General features: G+C 39.9%; 1 protein-coding gene across 1 annotated transcript; it reads left to right on the top strand.

The window, feature by feature from the left end:
* Positions 1-39: 39 nt before the first annotated feature.
* On the top strand, positions 40-18,308 carry LOC145435816 (uncharacterized). Its single transcript, XM_080313084.1, has one exon. The coding sequence runs from the start codon at positions 8,546-8,548 to the stop codon at positions 9,581-9,583; it is 1,038 nt and encodes a 345-aa protein (XP_080169210.1). The 5' UTR covers positions 40-8,545; the 3' UTR covers positions 9,584-18,308.
* Positions 18,309-20,443: the final 2,135 nt, after the last annotated feature.

Genomic DNA, 20,443 nt, shown 5'->3' on the forward strand with positions numbered 1-20,443 from the left:
CTGTGCATGAAGTTGGAAATTTAGTCTTGAACTCATGCATGCTGGTATGAAAAATCAGAAATGTGGTGTTTGTGGGAAAGCATTCAGTCGGAAGTATGACCTTAAGCTTCATTTGGACATCCATGCTGGCATCAAAAATCACGAATGTGATATTTGTGGGAAAGCTTTTACATCAAAGGGTAACCTCGAGCGTCATTTGGAAATGCATCTTGGCATCAAAAATCACGAATGTGATATTTGTGGGAAAGCATTTACTCGAAAAGTTGATCTCAAGATTCATTCTGACAGGCATATTGGCGTCACAAATCATAAGTGTGAAAACTGTGGAAAAGCATTTGCATCTAAGGGTAACCTCATTCATCATTTATACAGGCATGATGGCAACCAAAATTATAAATGTGGTATATGTGGAAAATCATTTTCTTGGAGAGCTGCCTTGAATCGTCATATGGAAATGCATGTTGGCATCAAAAATCAAGAATGCAATATATGTGAGAAAGAATTTGCTGTTAAGAGCGACCACAAGCGTCATATGAAAATATGTATTGGTTTTAAAAACCACAAGTGTGTTATATGTGGAAAAGCATTTAATCAATCTGGTCACCTGAAGCCTCATTTGGATATGCATTATGGCATCAAAAATCATGAATGCGGTATATGTGGGAAAGCATTTACTCAACCGGGTCATCTGAAGCTTCATTTGGACATGCATGCTGGCGTCAGTCATAAATGTGATATATGTGGGAAATCATTTACTCGTAAGGGTGACCTCAAGGCTCATTTTGATATGCATGCTGGTGTCACAAATCATGAATGTTGTATATGTTGGAAAAAATTTACATCAAAGGGTAACCTCAAGATTCATTTGAAAAGGCATGCTGGTGTCAGCCATAAATGTGATATATGTGGGAAAGAATTTACTCACAAGAGCTACCTCAATTTTCATCTGAAAAGGCATGCTGGTGTCAGTAATAAATGTGATATATGTGGAAAAGAATTTACTGGCAAGGGCAACCTCAGGCTTCATTTGGACACACATGCAGGCGTCACTCATAAATGTGATATATGTGGAAAAGCATTCACTCTAAAGGGCAACCTCAAGGTTCATTTGGACACACATGCAGGCGTCACTCATAAATGTGATATATGTGGAAAAGTATTCACTCTAAAGGGTAACCTCAAGCGTCATATGGTTGGATGCCGGTGTCAAATATTTGAAACATGATATTTACTTGGAAGAGTGTCCGCCCACTTCATGATAATTCATTATTCCTAATACTCCATAACCATGAATGTGTAATTTTCTGTAAAACGTCAATATTAAGCTATTTGAAATCAGGCTCGATATTTACCACTGTCCCGTGTGAAAATATTCAAATTGCTGCCTTTTTATGAGTTAATCACTGCCATCATAGGCACCGACTTTAACCCTTTACCCGCGGGTGGATCCTATATGATCCATACACAGTTTTTCACCAACACGCTTCAATCAATAAACGACATCTTGCGTTGTAGTGGTCTTAAACGGTTACAGTTATCGTCTATAAATAGCTATTGTCAATGCGCATACGAAGTGCCATGTATAAATCATGGCCTGACCGTATAATCTGTTCAAAATGCAGGTTTAATACAGAAAAAACGTTTCCTGCAAAACACAATGTGTAGCTCAGTTCGCCTGAATGAACGCTAATCTTATAATCCATTATATCTTCCGTTCTACACGTCGTAAGCAGACACAGCTGTCGTTTTAGAGTAGTTGTTGATCGCAAGAGTTCATTGAAACCATAATATCGGGAATGTAATGTAATGGGTGTGTAAGTTAGGCGAGTACGGTAATCGCGCCTGTAATAACAACATCTTACAGACAGTTGAATCATCCGTTTTATATGTTATACGAAGTTACTGTAGACTTCAATGAATACATGTTGATCATATGCCCATATACTGATAAACCTGTATCCGACATTCGATGTGTAGAACACGTTTCAAAGTGATAGGAAATGAAGCAGCAAGAGAAATCGTGCGCCTATGAGAAGTGTCAAACAAGGCAATATATTTACTCACGATGGCCTTGTGCAGTTGCAAATTGCACATTTTGTTAGTTATGTGCCATCAATAGTATCTATAAGATCAGTAACACGGATTTTGCATCCGTGTATGGATGGTACAACGCCATGTTGACATTTAAAATCGAAAAATAAGTACAAATTAGGCGCCGACTCATGAGGTCACAAGTGATTTGTGACCAGTAATTAGTAATAAGGCGAATAGATGCAACCTCGTTAGAGACGTCTTCCGATCCCGGCACGCGCGTGAGTCAGCCGCGTAGCAACGGGTGTTTCGGGGGTCAAACTTCCCTATTTGAAACGCGAAACCCCGTCATCTTAAAATTATTATTCTAACTCTAATAGCTGCAATTCAATAATTGTGTAATCAGTGTTCCGTGCGTCGGATTTAAAAGAAACGTATTGTCAACTTGCGAGAAGAATCTGTGAAGATCTCCCACTTGGATGGTCGCGAAATTAGGTCATTCATTCCGGTGCGCGTGGCTGATTTATCGCGTCTCGATCAAGCCTAGTTCTGCAGGCTTCAACAATCGCATCTGCAATAGGCCCATTTCACACTATATCATCGCTTAACTGCGCAATCGAATCTGCATTGGCGGCTTTGGCCTGGTGTGCACGATATCATTGCTGGCCTATACAGTAGCATCTGCAATAGGCCTGGAGTGAAAGATATCATTGTTGGCCTATCGCGTCTCAGACCTAGCATGCTTTGGCTCCTGTCTCTCACGGGTTTCGAGACAATGCGGTCGAGTTTACGCTAATTAGTGAATGTTTTATGTCATATCGATTAGAGAGCGACATTGCTAAACTGAATAACATCGAATTGCTGCAAACAGACTTTAACGTGTGAAATTGATTCTCGCTAATACTTGAACGTAACGACCAGAAGGTGTGTATCATGTCTCGAGTTCTGAAATACGACAAAGGTTTGAAATCGGTGCAATCAAGTTCGGACATTTTGATTTGCGAAAACTGTGGCCGAGACTGCGCAATATGCGCGTGCGTATTGAATTGTTAACCAGAGATCAGTGACTGGCTAATGGACAGCACTCCCGGACTCTTTGGTAAGCTTATCATGCGCCTAAAATCGTCGATACGAAGAGATTATATGATCTCCATTTACATATGTACTTGACCCGAATTGAATTGATGCTATATTATAACATATTTGAAAAAAAATCCGAATCCCCCTAATTTTTGGACTGGCTTACGTGCCTAGCGTGTGCTGAGAAGCACCATCTTAGATCTGCTCTGCCGACCAGACGCCCAAATATACATTCTGCTTTTCTGAAATCTAAATTATGTGCACCCATATTCGTTTACAAAACTATTCATGATCTAGCTAGCTTCGTAATAGGTCGTCGGTGCGCGAAATTGGAGGGTGTGTTGGTATGTGCCTGCAAATTGGAACTCATTTCTGCACAGATTCGTTTGTCTGACAAGGCTTTGCCAGAGGCATTAATCGGGAAATGCAGCAATACAGCTTAAACACCGATATAATGAGAAAACAATTGTCGCGACGAAAGCTACTCAATGCAGTGTCAGACTCAAAGCCGATTTGTTGCGATGCTGATTAGAATACACGCTTTCTCATTTGCCATCATGCATATTTCTTGTTATCTACTCGATACATTCGTACTCCGAAATTGTCACACAAAGTCATTTTTCAATGTTCTTTTCATTATTAACGTGATGAATACAAGATTGTGGGTGGCACAAATTCTGATTTTTTTCGATTCGTTTGAACAGGGAACCTTCTACATTCCAATAAACTTGATCGCTCTATGTACTCGTATCGAGAACAACATTATCGAATATTAAACTATTAGGCATTAGGTAGACAGTGGATTTTTATTTGTAAGATCGCGGCATGCGTCCGGAAGTGGAATTAATTCCAGCCCAGGGGTGGCCAACCCGCGGCCGTAGACCGAAATCTGTGCAGTCGTCAACACGTAATTTCAATTAGTATGCGTTGACGGCCGTCGACATGTATATTGAATTTACGAATTGACCGATGTACTCCCGAAATGCTTCGCGAACTTAAATCGGGAAATGCACCAATGTTTTATTTATCAAACAATTGCCGCGATGCGAGTTGGTCAACGCCAAGCAAGAAATCGCAAGACGCAAGAAACAATGATTGGCTGCGCGATTTCGCGTTTGTAATCATCATTATGGTCTGCTTGAAGTGTTCCAGAGTTGTCGTGTGTTACTTGCAAGGCCAGTGCGTAGTGTATTTCGTTAGTCACACTGGGCATTGCGCGTAAATATTATTGATGCAACTGCATATTCCGTCAGACCGACTGATAGCGCAGGCCGCAATTACACTTCAAATGATCGTACCGTTTTAAGATTCCATTTAATACCTCGACTGCATGGTTTGATATTAATGAGTGCAGGACCGATACTAAAACATCACGCGAATGGTTCAACTCTGCAAGTACACCAGCGGCATGTAATAAAGTGTGTTTTCGTGTGACGATGACGTCATCTGTCTGGAACAAATATTACGTCACAAGAATTCGCCACCTCGTCAAAAAATAGAAATCGGCGCATATGAGTACAAATATAGGCATTGCGGAAACGTTGAAGTTGGAGCACGAATTAAACTCTTTCATTGTTGAAGAAGCATAATTTCTCTCAGTCAACAACCATGAATGTATATGTTCTAGAAAACGTCATTATTTTTAGGCATTTTAAAATTATGTTCGTTGTTTACCGCTGTACCACTTGAAAACAGTCAAATTACTGCCGTTTTATGAGTTAATTACTATGATTGTAGTTCAACCACATTTTGTCAGAATTTAAAGCTATCCGAGAATGAGCAGGTGTGGGGAGATCCGATTTCCATACGCAATTGAGACCAGTCCTCACATCTTGGAGGCTTTCGCATATCAAACCAATAATTATTCCCTATGCGGCTCAAGGCAAAGAAATCCGTTCATCATTATTGGAACAAGTTGACTTTTACCGGTCTCGAAAAAGATTAGCTACTTAGCCACTTTTTAATACTATGAGATCGCTACCCCATAGTTTCACAACTTCACGCTTCTGCAGCCTCACTACTTTGAAACGTAACAATTGGTTTATTGTGAAGTGAACTCTATATTCTGTGTGACAATTAAAATTATGGTTTATCTGTAATCTCAGCAACTGCAGATTGAGTGAAGGTAACCATGACACTTTATTAGTCGAAGGCATGGTGATATGTAGGCTGTATGTCAGTCGTCACTAAATTCAAATTGCATGTTGACTGCCGTAGTCACATGCTAGTTGAATTACGTTTACACAACTGTATATTCCTCTTTGTGCGTTGTATAGTATACTTGAATTGTCACTCTCCAACCAGTGATTGCATGTCTTTGTCGAAACTGCTGAGAAAACAATATCAATATTAAGGTGCATTATACTATTTGTATCACGAAGTGTTACAGCATGCTGATATGGCTTGTCGATATGTAATTCTTTTGACAATGATTTCTTCATTTCCTTTGATTCTATTGCTTTATTTGTATGATATGCATGTATGGCGGTTGCACTTTCTATCGGTGCTCTTTGTTTAGATCACGTACCCGCATATCAGATTGTGCCAGACGGTCACTAAGCTAAATCGTATTGGCCAAAGGGAGCTGGGAAAAATTACATTCGTAACACTTTAAACGTGAAGATTTGCACTCGTTCAAGATCGTTGATGCGATATTTTCAAGAAATAATTCATATAACCACAACTTTCATATGGACATGTGTGCTGGCATCAAGAATTATAAATGTGATATATGTGAAAAAGCATTTACATCGGAATATACCCGCAGGCTTCATTTGGACAGACATGCTGGCATCAATAATAAATGTGATATTTGTGGAAAATCATTTTCTCAGAAGAGCTACCTCAAGTATCATTTGGGCATGCATGCTGGCGTCACAGTCATAAGTGTGATATATGCGGTAAAACATTTGCATCAAAAGGTAACCTGAAGCTTCATTTGGATATGAATGCTGGCATCAAAATCAAATAAATGTGATATATGTGGAAAAGCATTCACTCAGATGGGCAACCTCAAGCGTCATACGGTTGTGTGCGGGCAGCAAAAATCATGAATGTGATATTTGTGGTGAAGCATTTACTTGGACGGGTGACCTTATGCTTCATTTGAACATGCATGCTGATGTCACAAAAAATAAGTGTGATATATGTGGTTAGGCAGTAATATCCAAAGGTAACATCAAGCTTCATTTGGACATGCATGCTTGCATCAAAAATAATCAATGTGATATTTGTGGTAAAGCATTTACTCGGAAGGGTAAATTCAAGCTTCATTGGGACAGAGATGCTGGGGTGACAAAAATTCCGTGCATCACTATTTGAGCAAGTCGACTTTTTCTGGTCTTAAAAAAGATTTGCAACTTGACCAGATGCTGCTTTTGTTATGACAGCGCTACCCCATAGTTTGTCAACCTCTGAACAAACGCTTTTGTGGCGTCACGACGTTGAAACGGAACAAGTGGATTATTGTGAAGTAAATTCTTTGTTCTGTGTGACGAGTTGAATGATGTTTTATCATCATATTGCGAATAGCTTTTATTTCTTGCGCCAATGGTGACAGGTGATTTCATCACTCCCTTGTTTACTTCGCTACTGTACCCATCATGAAAATGGAGATGTGTTAGCTTGCGGATTTGGTAAAGTTTGCCATGATACTTTAACAGTCAAGGGCATGGTGACATGTAGGCTGTGTATGTCAGTCGCGATAGTCAGCAGTCTAAAAATTCAAATTGCATGCTGACAGCCGACAATGCATGCATGTTGAATTACGTGTACACATCGTGCGAACACCTTTCTTTCAATTGATAGCAATGTGTTGTTGTGTGTACTTGAATTGGCAGTCCCCAACCCTTGGTCCGATAAATTTTTGATTTGCCGCATACTGTGTTTTGGTGACTCTAAGACAGGGGTGGGCACCGTTCTGTGCCGCCTGCGGGAGTCTGAAGAAACATATCAAAAAATATCGATAAAATGCATACTTAAAATCGAAATAATGCAAGGACTTCATTAAACTTTTTCTTAGTATATTTCACTATGATAATTCTATGGCAGTGGTTCTCAAACTGGACGCTCGCCCCCCTCGGGGGCGTGAAAGTATCAGAAGGGGTCGCGAAGCTGAGCTCAACTGAAAAAAAAATCGCGCTTGACCCGATTTACAGCCACTCATAGTTATTGCTCTGTATTTAGTTCGAATTTTATATTTCAAAACCTCTAATCCACACTCGTAACCTCCCTTGCCAGTACACTATCCATTTGACTGGCTAGCATCCTGGTTGCGTTTTGTGATATGCCGGTAAGTGGTGCGCGAAATCTTTCGCCATCATAATGGGGGGAGGGTGTCTTGAAAAGTTTGATAATCGCTGTTCTAAGGTAAATACTCCTCAAATCATTTTTTATGTTCAATTTCTGGCGCGACAGCCCGATTTCAAGGCCGACACATTTTGAAAGGTTTTAACTGCTTAACATCACAGAAATCTAAATGAGATTTTACCAAATTCGGATCAGTAGTGTGATTTAAGATTGACCACTCCAGTTCTATTTTATTTCAGTAATGTGCTTATAAAAAACGATTCGCACGTGTCTTAGGTAGATTCGTTATCTGTATGCGTAGAATTAGGGTATTCATATTTTATCTACGTACAGTAGAAGCGTGCCTGAATCTAACATGGTTATTATGCTGTCAGCATTGTGTGTCCTGGAACTGAACCAATAGTGGAAATCTTTGGCCTTCTTGGTCTTCTGGCCGCTCTATGGTCGGTGTCACACTGTCACACCCATTCTTAAGCAGCTACTTTTAAACGCTTTGCCCAACGGCAATGATATCAAGCAAATGAAAATTACGTTAGATGTGTACTGCTGCCCTGTGCTGAACCATTCAATTTACTGCCTTTCTATGAGTTGATTACTGTAATATTAGTTCAACTATATTTTTTCGGTATTCAAGAAAGTGTAAGTGTGAGGGGGTATCTGATTTCCATACGCAATCGACTCATGTCCTCAGATTAAAAAGCAATATATTGTCTAGTGTACTTGGATCAGCGCTCCCAACCCTTGCACGCATGCCTTTGTCGAAATTGCTGAGAAAATACAATCAATATTTGAAGTACATTATGCTGTTTGTTTTACAAAGTGTTTACCTGCCGATATGTAGTCATTTGGACTGTGATTTGTTCATTTCATTTGTTTCTATTGCTTATTTGTATGATATGCGTGTATGGCGGTTGCGCTTTCTATAATATGATGGTGCTCTTTGTTCACATTGCTTACAGACATATCAGATTGTGCCAGGCGGTCATTAAGCTAAGGCATATGTGCCGAACGGAGTAGGGAAAATTTTGCATTCCTGACACTTCAACCTTGAAGACTTGAACTCAATCAAGATCGTTGATGCGATATTTCGGAATAAAATTCATGTGACCACAAGTTTGATATAGACATGTATGCTGATATCAAAAATCATGAATGTGATATTTGTGGAAAAGCATTTAGTCGAAAATGCGGCCTCAAGCTTCATTTGGACATGCATGCTGAAATCAAAAATCATAAATGTGATACTTGTGGGAAAACATTCTCATCGAAGAGTTACCTCAAGCTTCATTTGGACATGCATGCTGGCGTCACAAATCATGAGTGTGATATATGTGGAAAATCATTTACATTGGAAGGTAACCTCAAGCGTCATTTGGACATGCATTCTGGCATCAAAAATCATAAGTGTGAAATTTGTGGGAAAGGATTTAATCAGAAGGGTGACCTCCAGCGTCATTCGGACATGCATGCTGGGGTCACAAATCATAAGTGTGTTATATGTGGAAAATCATTTTTAATGATGGGTAGCCTCAAGATACATCTGAAAGTGCATGCTGGCGCTAGAAATCATGAATGTGATATTTGTGGGAAAGCATTTACTCAACTGTTTCATCTGAAGCTTCATTTGGACATGCATGCTGGCATCAAAAATCATGAATGTGGTATTTGTGGAAAAAGATTTATCCATAAGGGTGACCTCAAGTTTCATTCGGACAGACATGCCGGCGTCACAAATCATGAATGTGATATATGTGGAAAAGCATTTACATTGAATGGTGAACTCAAGCGTCATTTGGACATGCATTTGGGCATCAATAATCTTGAATGTGATATTTGTGGGAAAATATTTACTCATCAGGGTTACCTCAAGCTTCATTCACGCAGGCATGCTGACGTCACAAATCATAAGTGTGATATATGCGGAAAAGCCTTTACATCAAAGGATCACCTCAAGCGTCATTTGAACGTGCATGCTGGAATCAAAAATCATAAATGTGATATTTGTGGAAAAGCATTTAATCGGAAATGGGGCCTCAAGCGTCATTTGGACATGCATGCTGGAATCAAAAATCATAAATGTGATATTTGTGGAAAAGCATTTATAACGAAGAGTAACCTTGAGTGTCATTTGAAAGTGCATGCTGGAATCAAAAATCAAATGTGACATTTGTGGAAAAGCATTTACCCAGCAAGTTGACCTCCAGCATCATTCGGATAAGCATGCTGGCGTCACAGATCATAAGTGCGACATATCGGGAAAAGCATTTACATCAAAGCAATAACTCAAACATCATTTCGACTTGCATGCTGATGTCACAATCTGAAGTGTGATAAATATGGATAAGCATTAGCATTGATAGGTAACCTCCAGTGTCATTTGAACGAACATGCTGGCATTAAAAAAATCATGAATGTGATATTTGTGGAAAAGCATTAATATCGGAAATAGCACCCAAGCATCATTCAGACAGACATGCTGGCATCAAAAATTTTTATTGTGGTGTTTGTGGGAAAGCATTTACATCGAATATGGCTCTCAAGCTTTATATGGGCACGCATGCTGGCATTAGTCATGAATGCGATATATGTGGAAAATCATTTACTCAGAAAAGCAACCTGAAGCATCACACGGTTGCGTGCTGATGTGAAATATCAAAAATGTGATATTTACTGTGTAGGGTGCAGACATGGGGTGATTACTTCGTAAATGTAATCGAATGCGATTACGATTACTTCCTACCCACACAATTACGATTACAGCAAAATCCCCGGTAATTGATTACGATTACAACACAAAAGTAATCACGATTACACACGATTACATTTATTTTGTATCCTTGTATCGACGTGTTCAAACGAAATGTTGCAACAATGTAGCCAGGGATATCTAGATATCCCTGCATGTAGCATGTAGCACAGACCTTTAAATACCTTTATTACATTTGATAAACAGAAGAGTTTCAAATCGCTTATCTGTTAAGCGACATCGATCTGGCTTGAAAACCCTCCCACCAACGCTATAAAGCCGTTCCACGGTCGACGATGTTGCAGGCCCCGGCAAATATAAAATGGCTAATTTCGCTAGCGTCGGCATCGATGCTTCATGAATATTCCAAAATTTCACGGGACCCGAGTCGTCTGATAAGCAAGGCTCGGCTAAATACTTGCTCAGTTCTTAGTCAATCGTTGAGCCGCGAGAGGTGCAAGCGCTGTTCGAAGATCTGCAACCCATGTAATTAAATAGTTTGCATCTTTTAACCGGAACATCAGTGTCAGTGGTGGTTGGCTGTTGTTTGATGTCGTACGAGACATTTCACCCTTGATTAATTCATGCAGCGCAGACAACTCGTCTTCTTTGCACGACACGCCTTTAAAACGCGGATCAAGTATTGCAGCTAATCGGAACACCTTCTCCTTGTCATAAGCCACGAATCGCAACTTCAGCGAATGACGAAAAGTATTAATGATACGGTTGAAGTTACTATTGTTGTAATATTTCGCATGCATCTCATCAAGCTCTGATTGCAATCATCGAATACAGGGTATGACAAAACTTGAGGTGACTATTTTATCTCCTTGCGCTTTATCAGTTGCCGTATCAAACGGACTCAAAATTTCGCATAAACAGCTCATGTACAGTAAGCTTGTGATGAGTCATGGTAAATCATGCAGAACGTCATGGGGAACTTCTAGAACCGATTTGATCATTCTTAGTTCGGGATTCCATCTCGTTGCATTTGCTGTTTGGAGCTTTTTGAAGTCTTTCAATCGCTCGGTGGCGTGCGTTGATTTACGAACGTGAGCCATAATGTTGGACGCTTTACTGATTACTTTACCCAAATTGGATGCTTCTTTCATACCGTCTTGACGCATTAATACTATTACCTTGTTAACAGTGCCGACGTTCCCACAATTTATATGTACTAACATCACGGCACAATTGTATTTCCGACTCGCGTTCGCGACTTACTGTCAATCAGTAAGAGTAATCGCGTTTTTACGAAATAATCGATCCAATCCAATCGATTACGATTACGATTACTTGGAAATGCTGTAATCGATTACGATTACCCCATGTCTGCTAGGGTGCCCTCCAACTTCATTATTTTATTAATCATTCACTCTAGTCCATAACAATAGTGTATATTGTATATGTTTTGTAAAACGTGGGGAGATCCGATTTCCATGCGCAATCAAAAATTCCGTACATCACTATTGGAGCAAGTCGACTTTTACTGGTCTTAAAAACGATTCACAACTTTACCACTTGCTCTTGCCACGACAGCGCTACCCCATAGTTTGCCAACCTCTTGTCAACAGCTTTTGTAGCCTCACGACATTGAAACGGAACAAGTGGATTATTGTGAAGTGAATTCTATGTTCTGTGTGACGAGTAAAATGATGGTTTATCATAATATTGCGAAGAGCTTTTATTTCTTGCGCCATTTGTGACAGGTGATTTCATTACTCCCTTGTTTACTACGCTATCATACCCAATATGAAAATGGAGATGTGTGGGCTTGCGGATCTGGTAAAGGTTGCCATGATCCTTAAATAATCAAGGGCATGGTGACATGTAGGCTGTGTATGTCAAATGCGATAGTCAGTACTCGCCAAATCAAAATTGCATATTGACAGCCGTCAAGACTTTCATATTGAAGTACGTGTACACACCGTGCATATGTTCTTCATTGTCAATTGGCTGGCCGCCGCTAACGTACAGTGAACACCTTTCTTTCAATGGCTAGCAATGTGTTGTTGTGTGTACTGGAAGTGGCAGTCCCCAACCCTTGATCCGATAAATTTTTAGTTGGTCGCATAGTGTGTTTTGGTAACTCTAAGACAGGGTGGGCACCGTTCTGTGCAGCCCGCAAGAGTCTGAAGAAACTCATGAAAAATATTGATAAAATGCGTAGGCTACTTGAAATCGAATTAATGCAAGGACTTGATTAAACTTTTTCTTGGTATATTTCACTATGATAATTCTAAGTCAGTGGCTCTCAAACTAGGGGCTCCCCCCTTGGGTACGTGAAAGCATCAGACGAGGTCGCGAAGCTGAGCTCAACTGAAAAAAAATTCTCGCCGGGCGCGATTTACATCCACTCATAGTTATTGCTCTGTATTTAGTTGGAATTTTATATTTCAAAACCTCTAATCCACAGTCGTAACCTTCCATGCCATCACACTATCCGTTTGACTTGCTAGCATCCTGGTTGCGTTTCGTGATATGACGGTAAGGGGTGCGCGAAATCTTTCACCATCATAAGGGGGGAGGGTTACTTAAAAAGTTTGAGAATCGCTGTTCTAAGGTAAATACTTCTCAATCATTTTTTATGTTCAATTTCTGGCGCGACAGCCCGATTTCAAGGCCCACGCATTTCGAAAGGTGTTTAACTGCTACAGTATACTGGTATAGATTAGTGCTATGTAGTCCACTGGACCATCGTTTGTGTATTTCATTTGATTCTGTTGATATATTTTTATGATATACAAGTATATTGGTTGTGCTGTAAATAATCTAATGATGCTCTTTGTATAGATTACTTATCAACATGTCAGCTTTTGCCAGACGATCACTAAGCTACGGCATACGGCCGAATAAAGTTGGGAAAAATTTTGCATTCCCAACACTTAAAATATGAAGACTTGGACTCGTTCAAGATCGTTGATGCGACATCCCTAACAATAAATTCATATGACCTGAAGTTTCATATAGACATGCATGCTGGTATCTAAAATCATGAATGTGATGTTTGTGGAAAAGCATTTTCCTGGAAGAGCGACCTCAAGATTCATTTGAACACGCATGCTAGAGTTGTAAAGTATTTACTCAGAAGTGAATCCTCGTTCGTCACTTAGACAGTCATGCTGGCGTCAGTCATAGGTGTGGTATATGTGAAGAATCAGATACAATCTCTTGCGTCATATGGTTGCATCACATGTCGGAAATCTGGTATATACTGGAAAGAGTGCCCCCAGCTTCATATGATTATTCATCAGTCATACTAGTCCAGCTGTTCTCAAACTTTTTACGACACGCCCCCTCGATTATAGTGAAGAATTTTGCGCCTCCTTATTGCAATCCCAAGGCATTGTTAGGGCATGAAAGATGGTATTGGTGTTGAGATACTTCTCAAATATGGAAATGGTACCATACACAGAGCAAGAATTACGAGATAAATTTCCAGTTGAATATTTTGAAATCATGTTCAATAGTAGCATGTAGCAAATAGATATTTTAATGCTATTACCCCACTTGTGTCTAGCTCAAATGTACCTGACCATAAGCAAAGTCAGTTGCATTTCTTTGAAGGGTACCTTCTGATCAGCGTAAGGTTTGGTGTCAATCAAAATCTTGCATCAGTGTATGAATGGTACAACGCCATGATGACATTTCAAGTCGAAAAATAAGTACAAATAAGACATTGTTGGAACTTGGAAGTTGAAGCACGAATTAAACTCATTCATTGTTGAAGAAACATCATTTCTCTCAGTCAACAACTATGAATGTATATGTTCTAGAAAAGGTAATATATTTATGCATTTAAAAATTACGTTTGATGTTTACCGCTCACGTCAAAACAGTCAAATTACTGCCTTTTTATGTGTTAATTACTCTGATTGTAGTTCGACCACATTTTGTCAGAATTTAAAGCTGTCCGAGAATGTGCAGGTGTGGGGAGATCCGATTTCCATACGCGATTGAGACCAGTCCTCACATTTCGGAGGCTTTCGCATATCAAACTAATAATTATTCCGCATGCGTCTCAAAGCAAAGAAATTCGTACATCGTTATTGGAACAAGTTGACTTTCTGCGGTCTCGAAAAAGATTAGCAACTTTACCAATTGTTATTACTATGACATCACTACCCCTTAGTTTGACAACATCGGGTCAAACGTTTCTGTAGCCTCACTACGTTGAAACGGGACAATTGGTTTATTGTAAAGTGAACTCTATATTCTGTTGGACAATTAAAATTATGGTTTATCTGCAATCTCTGCAACTGCAGATTGAGTGAAGGTAGCTATGATACTTTATTAGTCGAAGGCATGGTGACATGTAGGCTGTATGCCAGTCGCGATAGTCAGTCGTCACTAAATGCAAATTGCATGTTGACGGCCGTAGTCACATGCTAGTTGAATTACGTTTACACAACTGTACATATATTCCTCTTCGTGTGTTGTATAGTATACTTGAATTGATGCTCCCCAACCATTGATTGCATGCCTTTGTCGAAATTGCTGTGAAAATGCTCTCAATATTATGGTACATTATACTGTTTGTATCACGAAGTGTTACAGTATACTGATATGGCTTGTCGATATGTAATTCTTTGGACTATGATTTCTTCATTTCATTTGCTTCTATCGCTTTATTTGTATGATATGCATGTATGGCGGTTGCGCTTTCTATAATCTGATGGTGCTCTTTGTTTAGATCACGTATCGACACATCAGATGTGCCAGACGGTCACATAGCTAAATAATATTAGCGAAAGGGAGTTGGGAAAAATAACATTCATAGCACTGCAAACGTGAAGACTTGCACTCGTTCAAGATCGTTGATGCGATATTTCCAAGAAATAATTAATATAACCACAACTTTCCCATGGACATGTGTGCTGGCATCAAGAATAATAAATGTGATATATGTGAAAAAGCATTCACATCGAAATGTGCCCTCAGGCTTCATTTGGACAGACATGCTGGCATCAATAATAAATGTGATATTTGTGGGAAAGCATTTTCTCGTAAGAACTACCTCAAGTTTCATTTAGGCATGCATGCTGGCGTCACAAATCATAAGTGTGATATATGTGGAAAAACATTAGCATCGAAAGGTAACCTGAAGCTTCATTTGGATATGCATGCTGGCATCAAAAACCATGAATGTGATATATGCGGGAAAGCATATACCCAAAAATGTTACCTTAAGCTTCATTTGAACATGCATGCTGACGTAACAAATCATAAGTGTGATATATGTGGGAAAGCATTTACATCGAAAGGTAATCTCAAGCAACATGTGGACCTACATGCCGGTATCAAAAATCATAAATGTTATATTTGCGGTAAAGCATGTACTCAGAAGAGTGACCTGAAGCTTCATTCGGACAGACATGCTGGCGTAACAAATCATGAATGTGATATATGTGGGAAAGCATTTACTCGGAAGGGTGACCTCAAGGTTCATTTTGACAGACATGCTGGAGTAAAAAATCATAAATGTGATATATGTGGAAGAGCATTTACTCGGAAGGGTGACCTCAAGTTTCATTTGGACATGCATGCTGACATGAAAAGTCATAAATGTGATATATGTGGGAAAGGATTTACTTGGCTGGTTGACTTTAGGCGTCATTTGGACAGGCATGTTGGCGTCAATCATAAATGTTATATATGTGGGAAAACATTTACTCGAAAGGTCAGCCTCAGGATTCATTTTGAGAGGCATGCTGGCGCCAGTTATAAATGTGCTATATGTGGAAAAGCCTTTCCATCAAATAGTAACCTCAAGCAACATCTGGAAATGCATACCGGCATCAGAACTAGTAAATGTGATATTTGTGGAAAAGCATTTACTCACAAGGGTAACCTCAAGCGTCATTTGGACACGCATGCTGGCATCAAAATCCATAAATGTGATATATGCGGAAAAGCATTCACTCGGATGGGCAACCTCAAGCGTCACACGGTTGTGTGCGGGCAGCAAAAATCATGAATGTGATGTTTGTGGTGAAGCATTTACTGGTGAGGGTGACCTTATGTTTCATTTGAACATGCATGCTGGCGTCACAAATCCTAAGTGTGATATATGTGGTTAAGCAATAATATCCAAAGGTAGCATCAAGCTTCATTTGGACATGCATGCTTGCATCAAAAAATAATAAATGTGATATTTGTGGTAAAGCATTTACTCGGGAGGGTAAATTCTAGCTTCATTGGGACAGATATGCTGGCGTGACAAAAATTGCGTGCATCCCTATTTGATCAAGTCGACTTTTACTGATCTTGAAAAAGATTTGCAACTTTACCAGTTGCTTTTGTTATGACAGTGCTACCCCATAGTTTGTCAACCTCTGAACAAACGCTTTTGTAGCGTCACGACGTTGGAACGGAACAAGTGGATTATTGTGATGCAAATTCTATGTTCTGTGTGACGAGTTAAATGATGTTTTATCATCATATTGCGAATAGCTTTTATTTCTTGCGCCAATAGTGATTTCATCACTCCCTTGTTTACTTCGCTGCCGTACCCAATATGAAAATGGAGATGTGTGAGCTTGCGGATTTGGTAGAGGTTGCCATGATACTTTAACAGTCATGGGCATGGTGACATGTTGGCTCTGTATGTCAGTCGCGATAGTCAGTAGTCGCAAAATTCAAATTGCATGTTGACAGCCGACGATGCATGCATGTTGAATTTCGTGTACACATCGTGCTAACACCTTTCTTTCAATTGATAGCAATGTGTTGTTGTGTGTACTTGAATTGGCAGTCCCCAACCCTTGGTCCGATAAATTTTTGGTTGGCCGCATACTGTGTTTTGGGGGGGTGGGCACCGTTCTGTGCGGCCTACGGGAGTCTGAAGAAACTTATCAAAAACTATTGATAAAATGCGTACTTAAAATCGAAATAATGCAAGGACTTCATTAAACTTTTTCTTAGTATATTTCACTATAATAATTCTATGGCAGTGGTTCTCAAACTGGACGCTCGCCCCCCTCGGGGGCGTGAAAGTATCAGAAGGGGTCGCGAAGCTGAGCTCAACTGAAAAAAAAATCGCGCTTGACCCGATTTACAGCCACTCATAGTTATTGCTCTGTATTTAGTTCGAATTTTATATTTCAAAACCTCTAATCCACACGCGTAACCTCCCGTGCTATTACACTATCCGTTTGACTGGCTAGCATCCTGGTTGCGTTTTGTGATATGCCGGTAAGTGGTGCGCGAAATCTTTCGCCATCATAATGGGGGGAGGGTGTCTTAAAAAGTTTGATAATCGCTGTTCTAACGTAAATACTTCTCAAATCATTTTTTATGTTTAATTTCTGGCGCGACAGCCCGATTTCAAGGCCGACACATTTTGAAAGGTTTTAACTGCTTAACATCACAGAAATCTAAATGAGATTTTACCAAATTCGGATCAGTAGTGTGATTTAAGATTGACCACTCCAGTTCTATTTTATTTCAGTAATGTGCTTACAAAAAACGATCCGCACGTGTCTTAGGTATATTCGTTATCTGTATGCGTAGAATTAGGGTATTCATATTTTATCTACACACAGTAGAAGCGTGCCTGAAGCTAACATGGTTATTATGCTGTCAGCATTGTGTGTCCTGGAACTGAACCAATAGTGGAAATCTATCGTCGGTGTCACACTGTCACACCCATTCTTAAGCAGCTACTTTTAAACGCTTTGCCCAACGGCAATGATATCAAGCAAATGAAAATTACGTTAGATGTGTACTGCTGCCCTGTGCTTAACCATTCAATTTACTGCCTTTCCATGAGTTGATTACTGTAATATTAGTTCAACTATATTTTTTCGGTATTCAAGAAAGTGTAAGTGTGAGGGGGTATCTGATTTCCATACGCAATCGACTCATGTCCTCAGATTAAAAAGCAATATATTGTCTAGTGTACTTGGATCAGCGCTCCCAACCCTTGCACGCATGCCTTTGTCGAAATTGCTGAGAAAATACAATCAATATTTGAAGTACATTATGCTGTTTGTTTTACAAAGTGTTTACCTGCCGATATGTAGTCATTTGGACTGTGATTTGTTCATTTCATTTGTTTCTATTGCTTATTTGTATGATATGCGTGTATGGCGGTTGCGCTTTCTATAATATGATGGTGCTCTTTGTTCACATTGCTTACAGACATATCAGATTGTGCCAGGCGGTCATTAAGCTAAGGCATATGTGCCGAACGGAGTAGGGAAAATTTTGCATTCCCGACACTTCAACCTTGAAGACTTGAACTCAATCAAGATCGTTGATGCGATATTTCGGAAGAAAATTCATGTGACCACAAGTTTGATATGGACATGTATGCTGGTATCAAAAATCATGAATGTGATATTCGTGGAAAAGCATTTAGTCGAAAATGCGGCCTCAAGCTTCATTTGGACATGCATGCTGAAATCAAAAATCATAAATGTGATACTTGTGGGAAAACATTCTCATCGAAGAGTTACCTCAAGCTTCATTTGGACATGCATGCTGGCGTCACAAATCATAAGTGTGATATATGTGGAAAATCATTTACATTGGAAGGTAACCTCAAGCGTCATTTGGACATGCATTCTGGCATCAAAAATCATAAGTGTGATATTTGTGGTAAAGCATTTATCTGGAAGGGCAACCTCAAGCTTCACTCGAAAATGCATGCTGGCGCCAATCATGAATGTGAAATTTGTGGGAAAGCATTTATTCACAGGGCTCACCTCAAGTTTCATTTGAACATGCATGCTGGCCTCAAAAACCAAAAATGTGATATATGTGGGAAGGCATTCACATCGAAGAGTTCTGTCAAGCTCCATTTGTCCATGCATGTTGGCATCAAAAATTATAAATGTGGTGTTTGTGATAAAGCATTTATCTGGAAGAGCAACCTCAATCGTCACTTGGAAATGCATGCTGGCGTCAATTATAAATGTGATAAATGTGGAAAAGCATTTACCAGAAAGAGCAACCTCGAACGTCATATGGCTGCGTGCGACCGTCAAAAATCAAAAATCTGATATTTATTGGGAAGGGAGCCCTCCAGCTTCATGTGATTATTCCTCGTTCATAATAGTCAATAATCATGAGTGTTTTTTTTCCTGGACTTGTCCAACGCTCCTGTAGCCTCATGTCGTTGGAGTGAAGCGAATTCTATTCAATATTATTAGTTTAACGATGGTTTATCAGTTGATCAGCTTTCATTTGTCGCGTAACTTATTACAGGAAAATACATCACTTCCCTTTCCTCGCTCGAGTGTCTATCTGACTTGCGGTTTGAATGGGCTGTTTTCTGTATCGAAGTCCTTTCGTTTCGTCTTGGAGAAATGAAGCGTGTCACAGTGTTGGTCTGATACCGAAGCAGCAAGTTCCTTTCGAGTCCAAAATCCAAAATGGTTCTTGACCCAGAATCGGAATTTCAGCAACAGCACATCAGGTCCTCCAGTCAGAGCAAAACTACACTACCGTGCTCATGATTAAAACTGTGATGTGCGGGACCATGATCATGTGTTGAACCCTAAGCAGTTTTCTAAGCGTCTTTCAAGCTGGTGATGCCATATTTTGTGATACCATTGTTGACATACGATGTTCTTTCGAATTCTTCACTAGTTGCTGACGATTACCCCTGACGAGTGTCAGCCGAAAATATTCGGGTTCATGTCAATATGAATATACTATTCAGTTTGATTTGCAGGCTCGAGCTTTATAGACTGATTTGCGATACACATACATATAAATATCTCGACCTTGCTGAACTAGATAAGTGCTTCCCAACCCTTTCAAGTTCACGACCCACTTTTGACACACATTTATTGTGTGACCCGCCATGAGATGAGACAAAACGAACGAAAGCGTGATTCAGCGCACGATGTGTCGTTGTGGTCGTTTGCGGTATTCAGAGTGTTTTTAGACTGTGATGGTGATTTACACCAGGCTCGAATTCATCATTTTTTATTCCATAGCTGACGACATGTATCACCGCCCACTTCTTGTTTTTTTGAGAAACCGCTTACGCGGATGTGATGGCGAGTAGGAGTCTGTATAGATAAACCCCCAACACTCGGAATGGGATTATAGAGTCGATATCGGTCGGACTTGAGTCAGCTACCTATTGGTGTTGCAGCTGTGAATCGCAACGGTATCTCGCCTCGCACAAACCGTCGTATGAGTAACGAGTGGATGCCGACAAGCTGTGAGAAATGCAGGATCACGGGTAGGCCTATATGAAGCAGTCAAGAATGAATACACGTAATAGATGATTACAAATACCAAAGTGCGTGTCTTTTACGAACA

The sequence above is a fragment of the Botryllus schlosseri genome, chromosome 1 (genome assembly GCF_051294905.1).
Source record: "Botryllus schlosseri isolate E-star chromosome 1, Bs_hap1, whole genome shotgun sequence".
In the NCBI taxonomy this organism is placed as follows: domain Eukaryota; kingdom Metazoa; phylum Chordata; class Ascidiacea; order Stolidobranchia; family Styelidae; genus Botryllus; species Botryllus schlosseri.

Bases quoted from the DNA above. Each gene is read 5' to 3' on its own strand.
- LOC145435816 (XM_080313084.1), top strand. From the start codon at position 8,546: ATGTATGCTGATATCAAAAATCATGAATGTGATATTTGTGGAAAAGCA.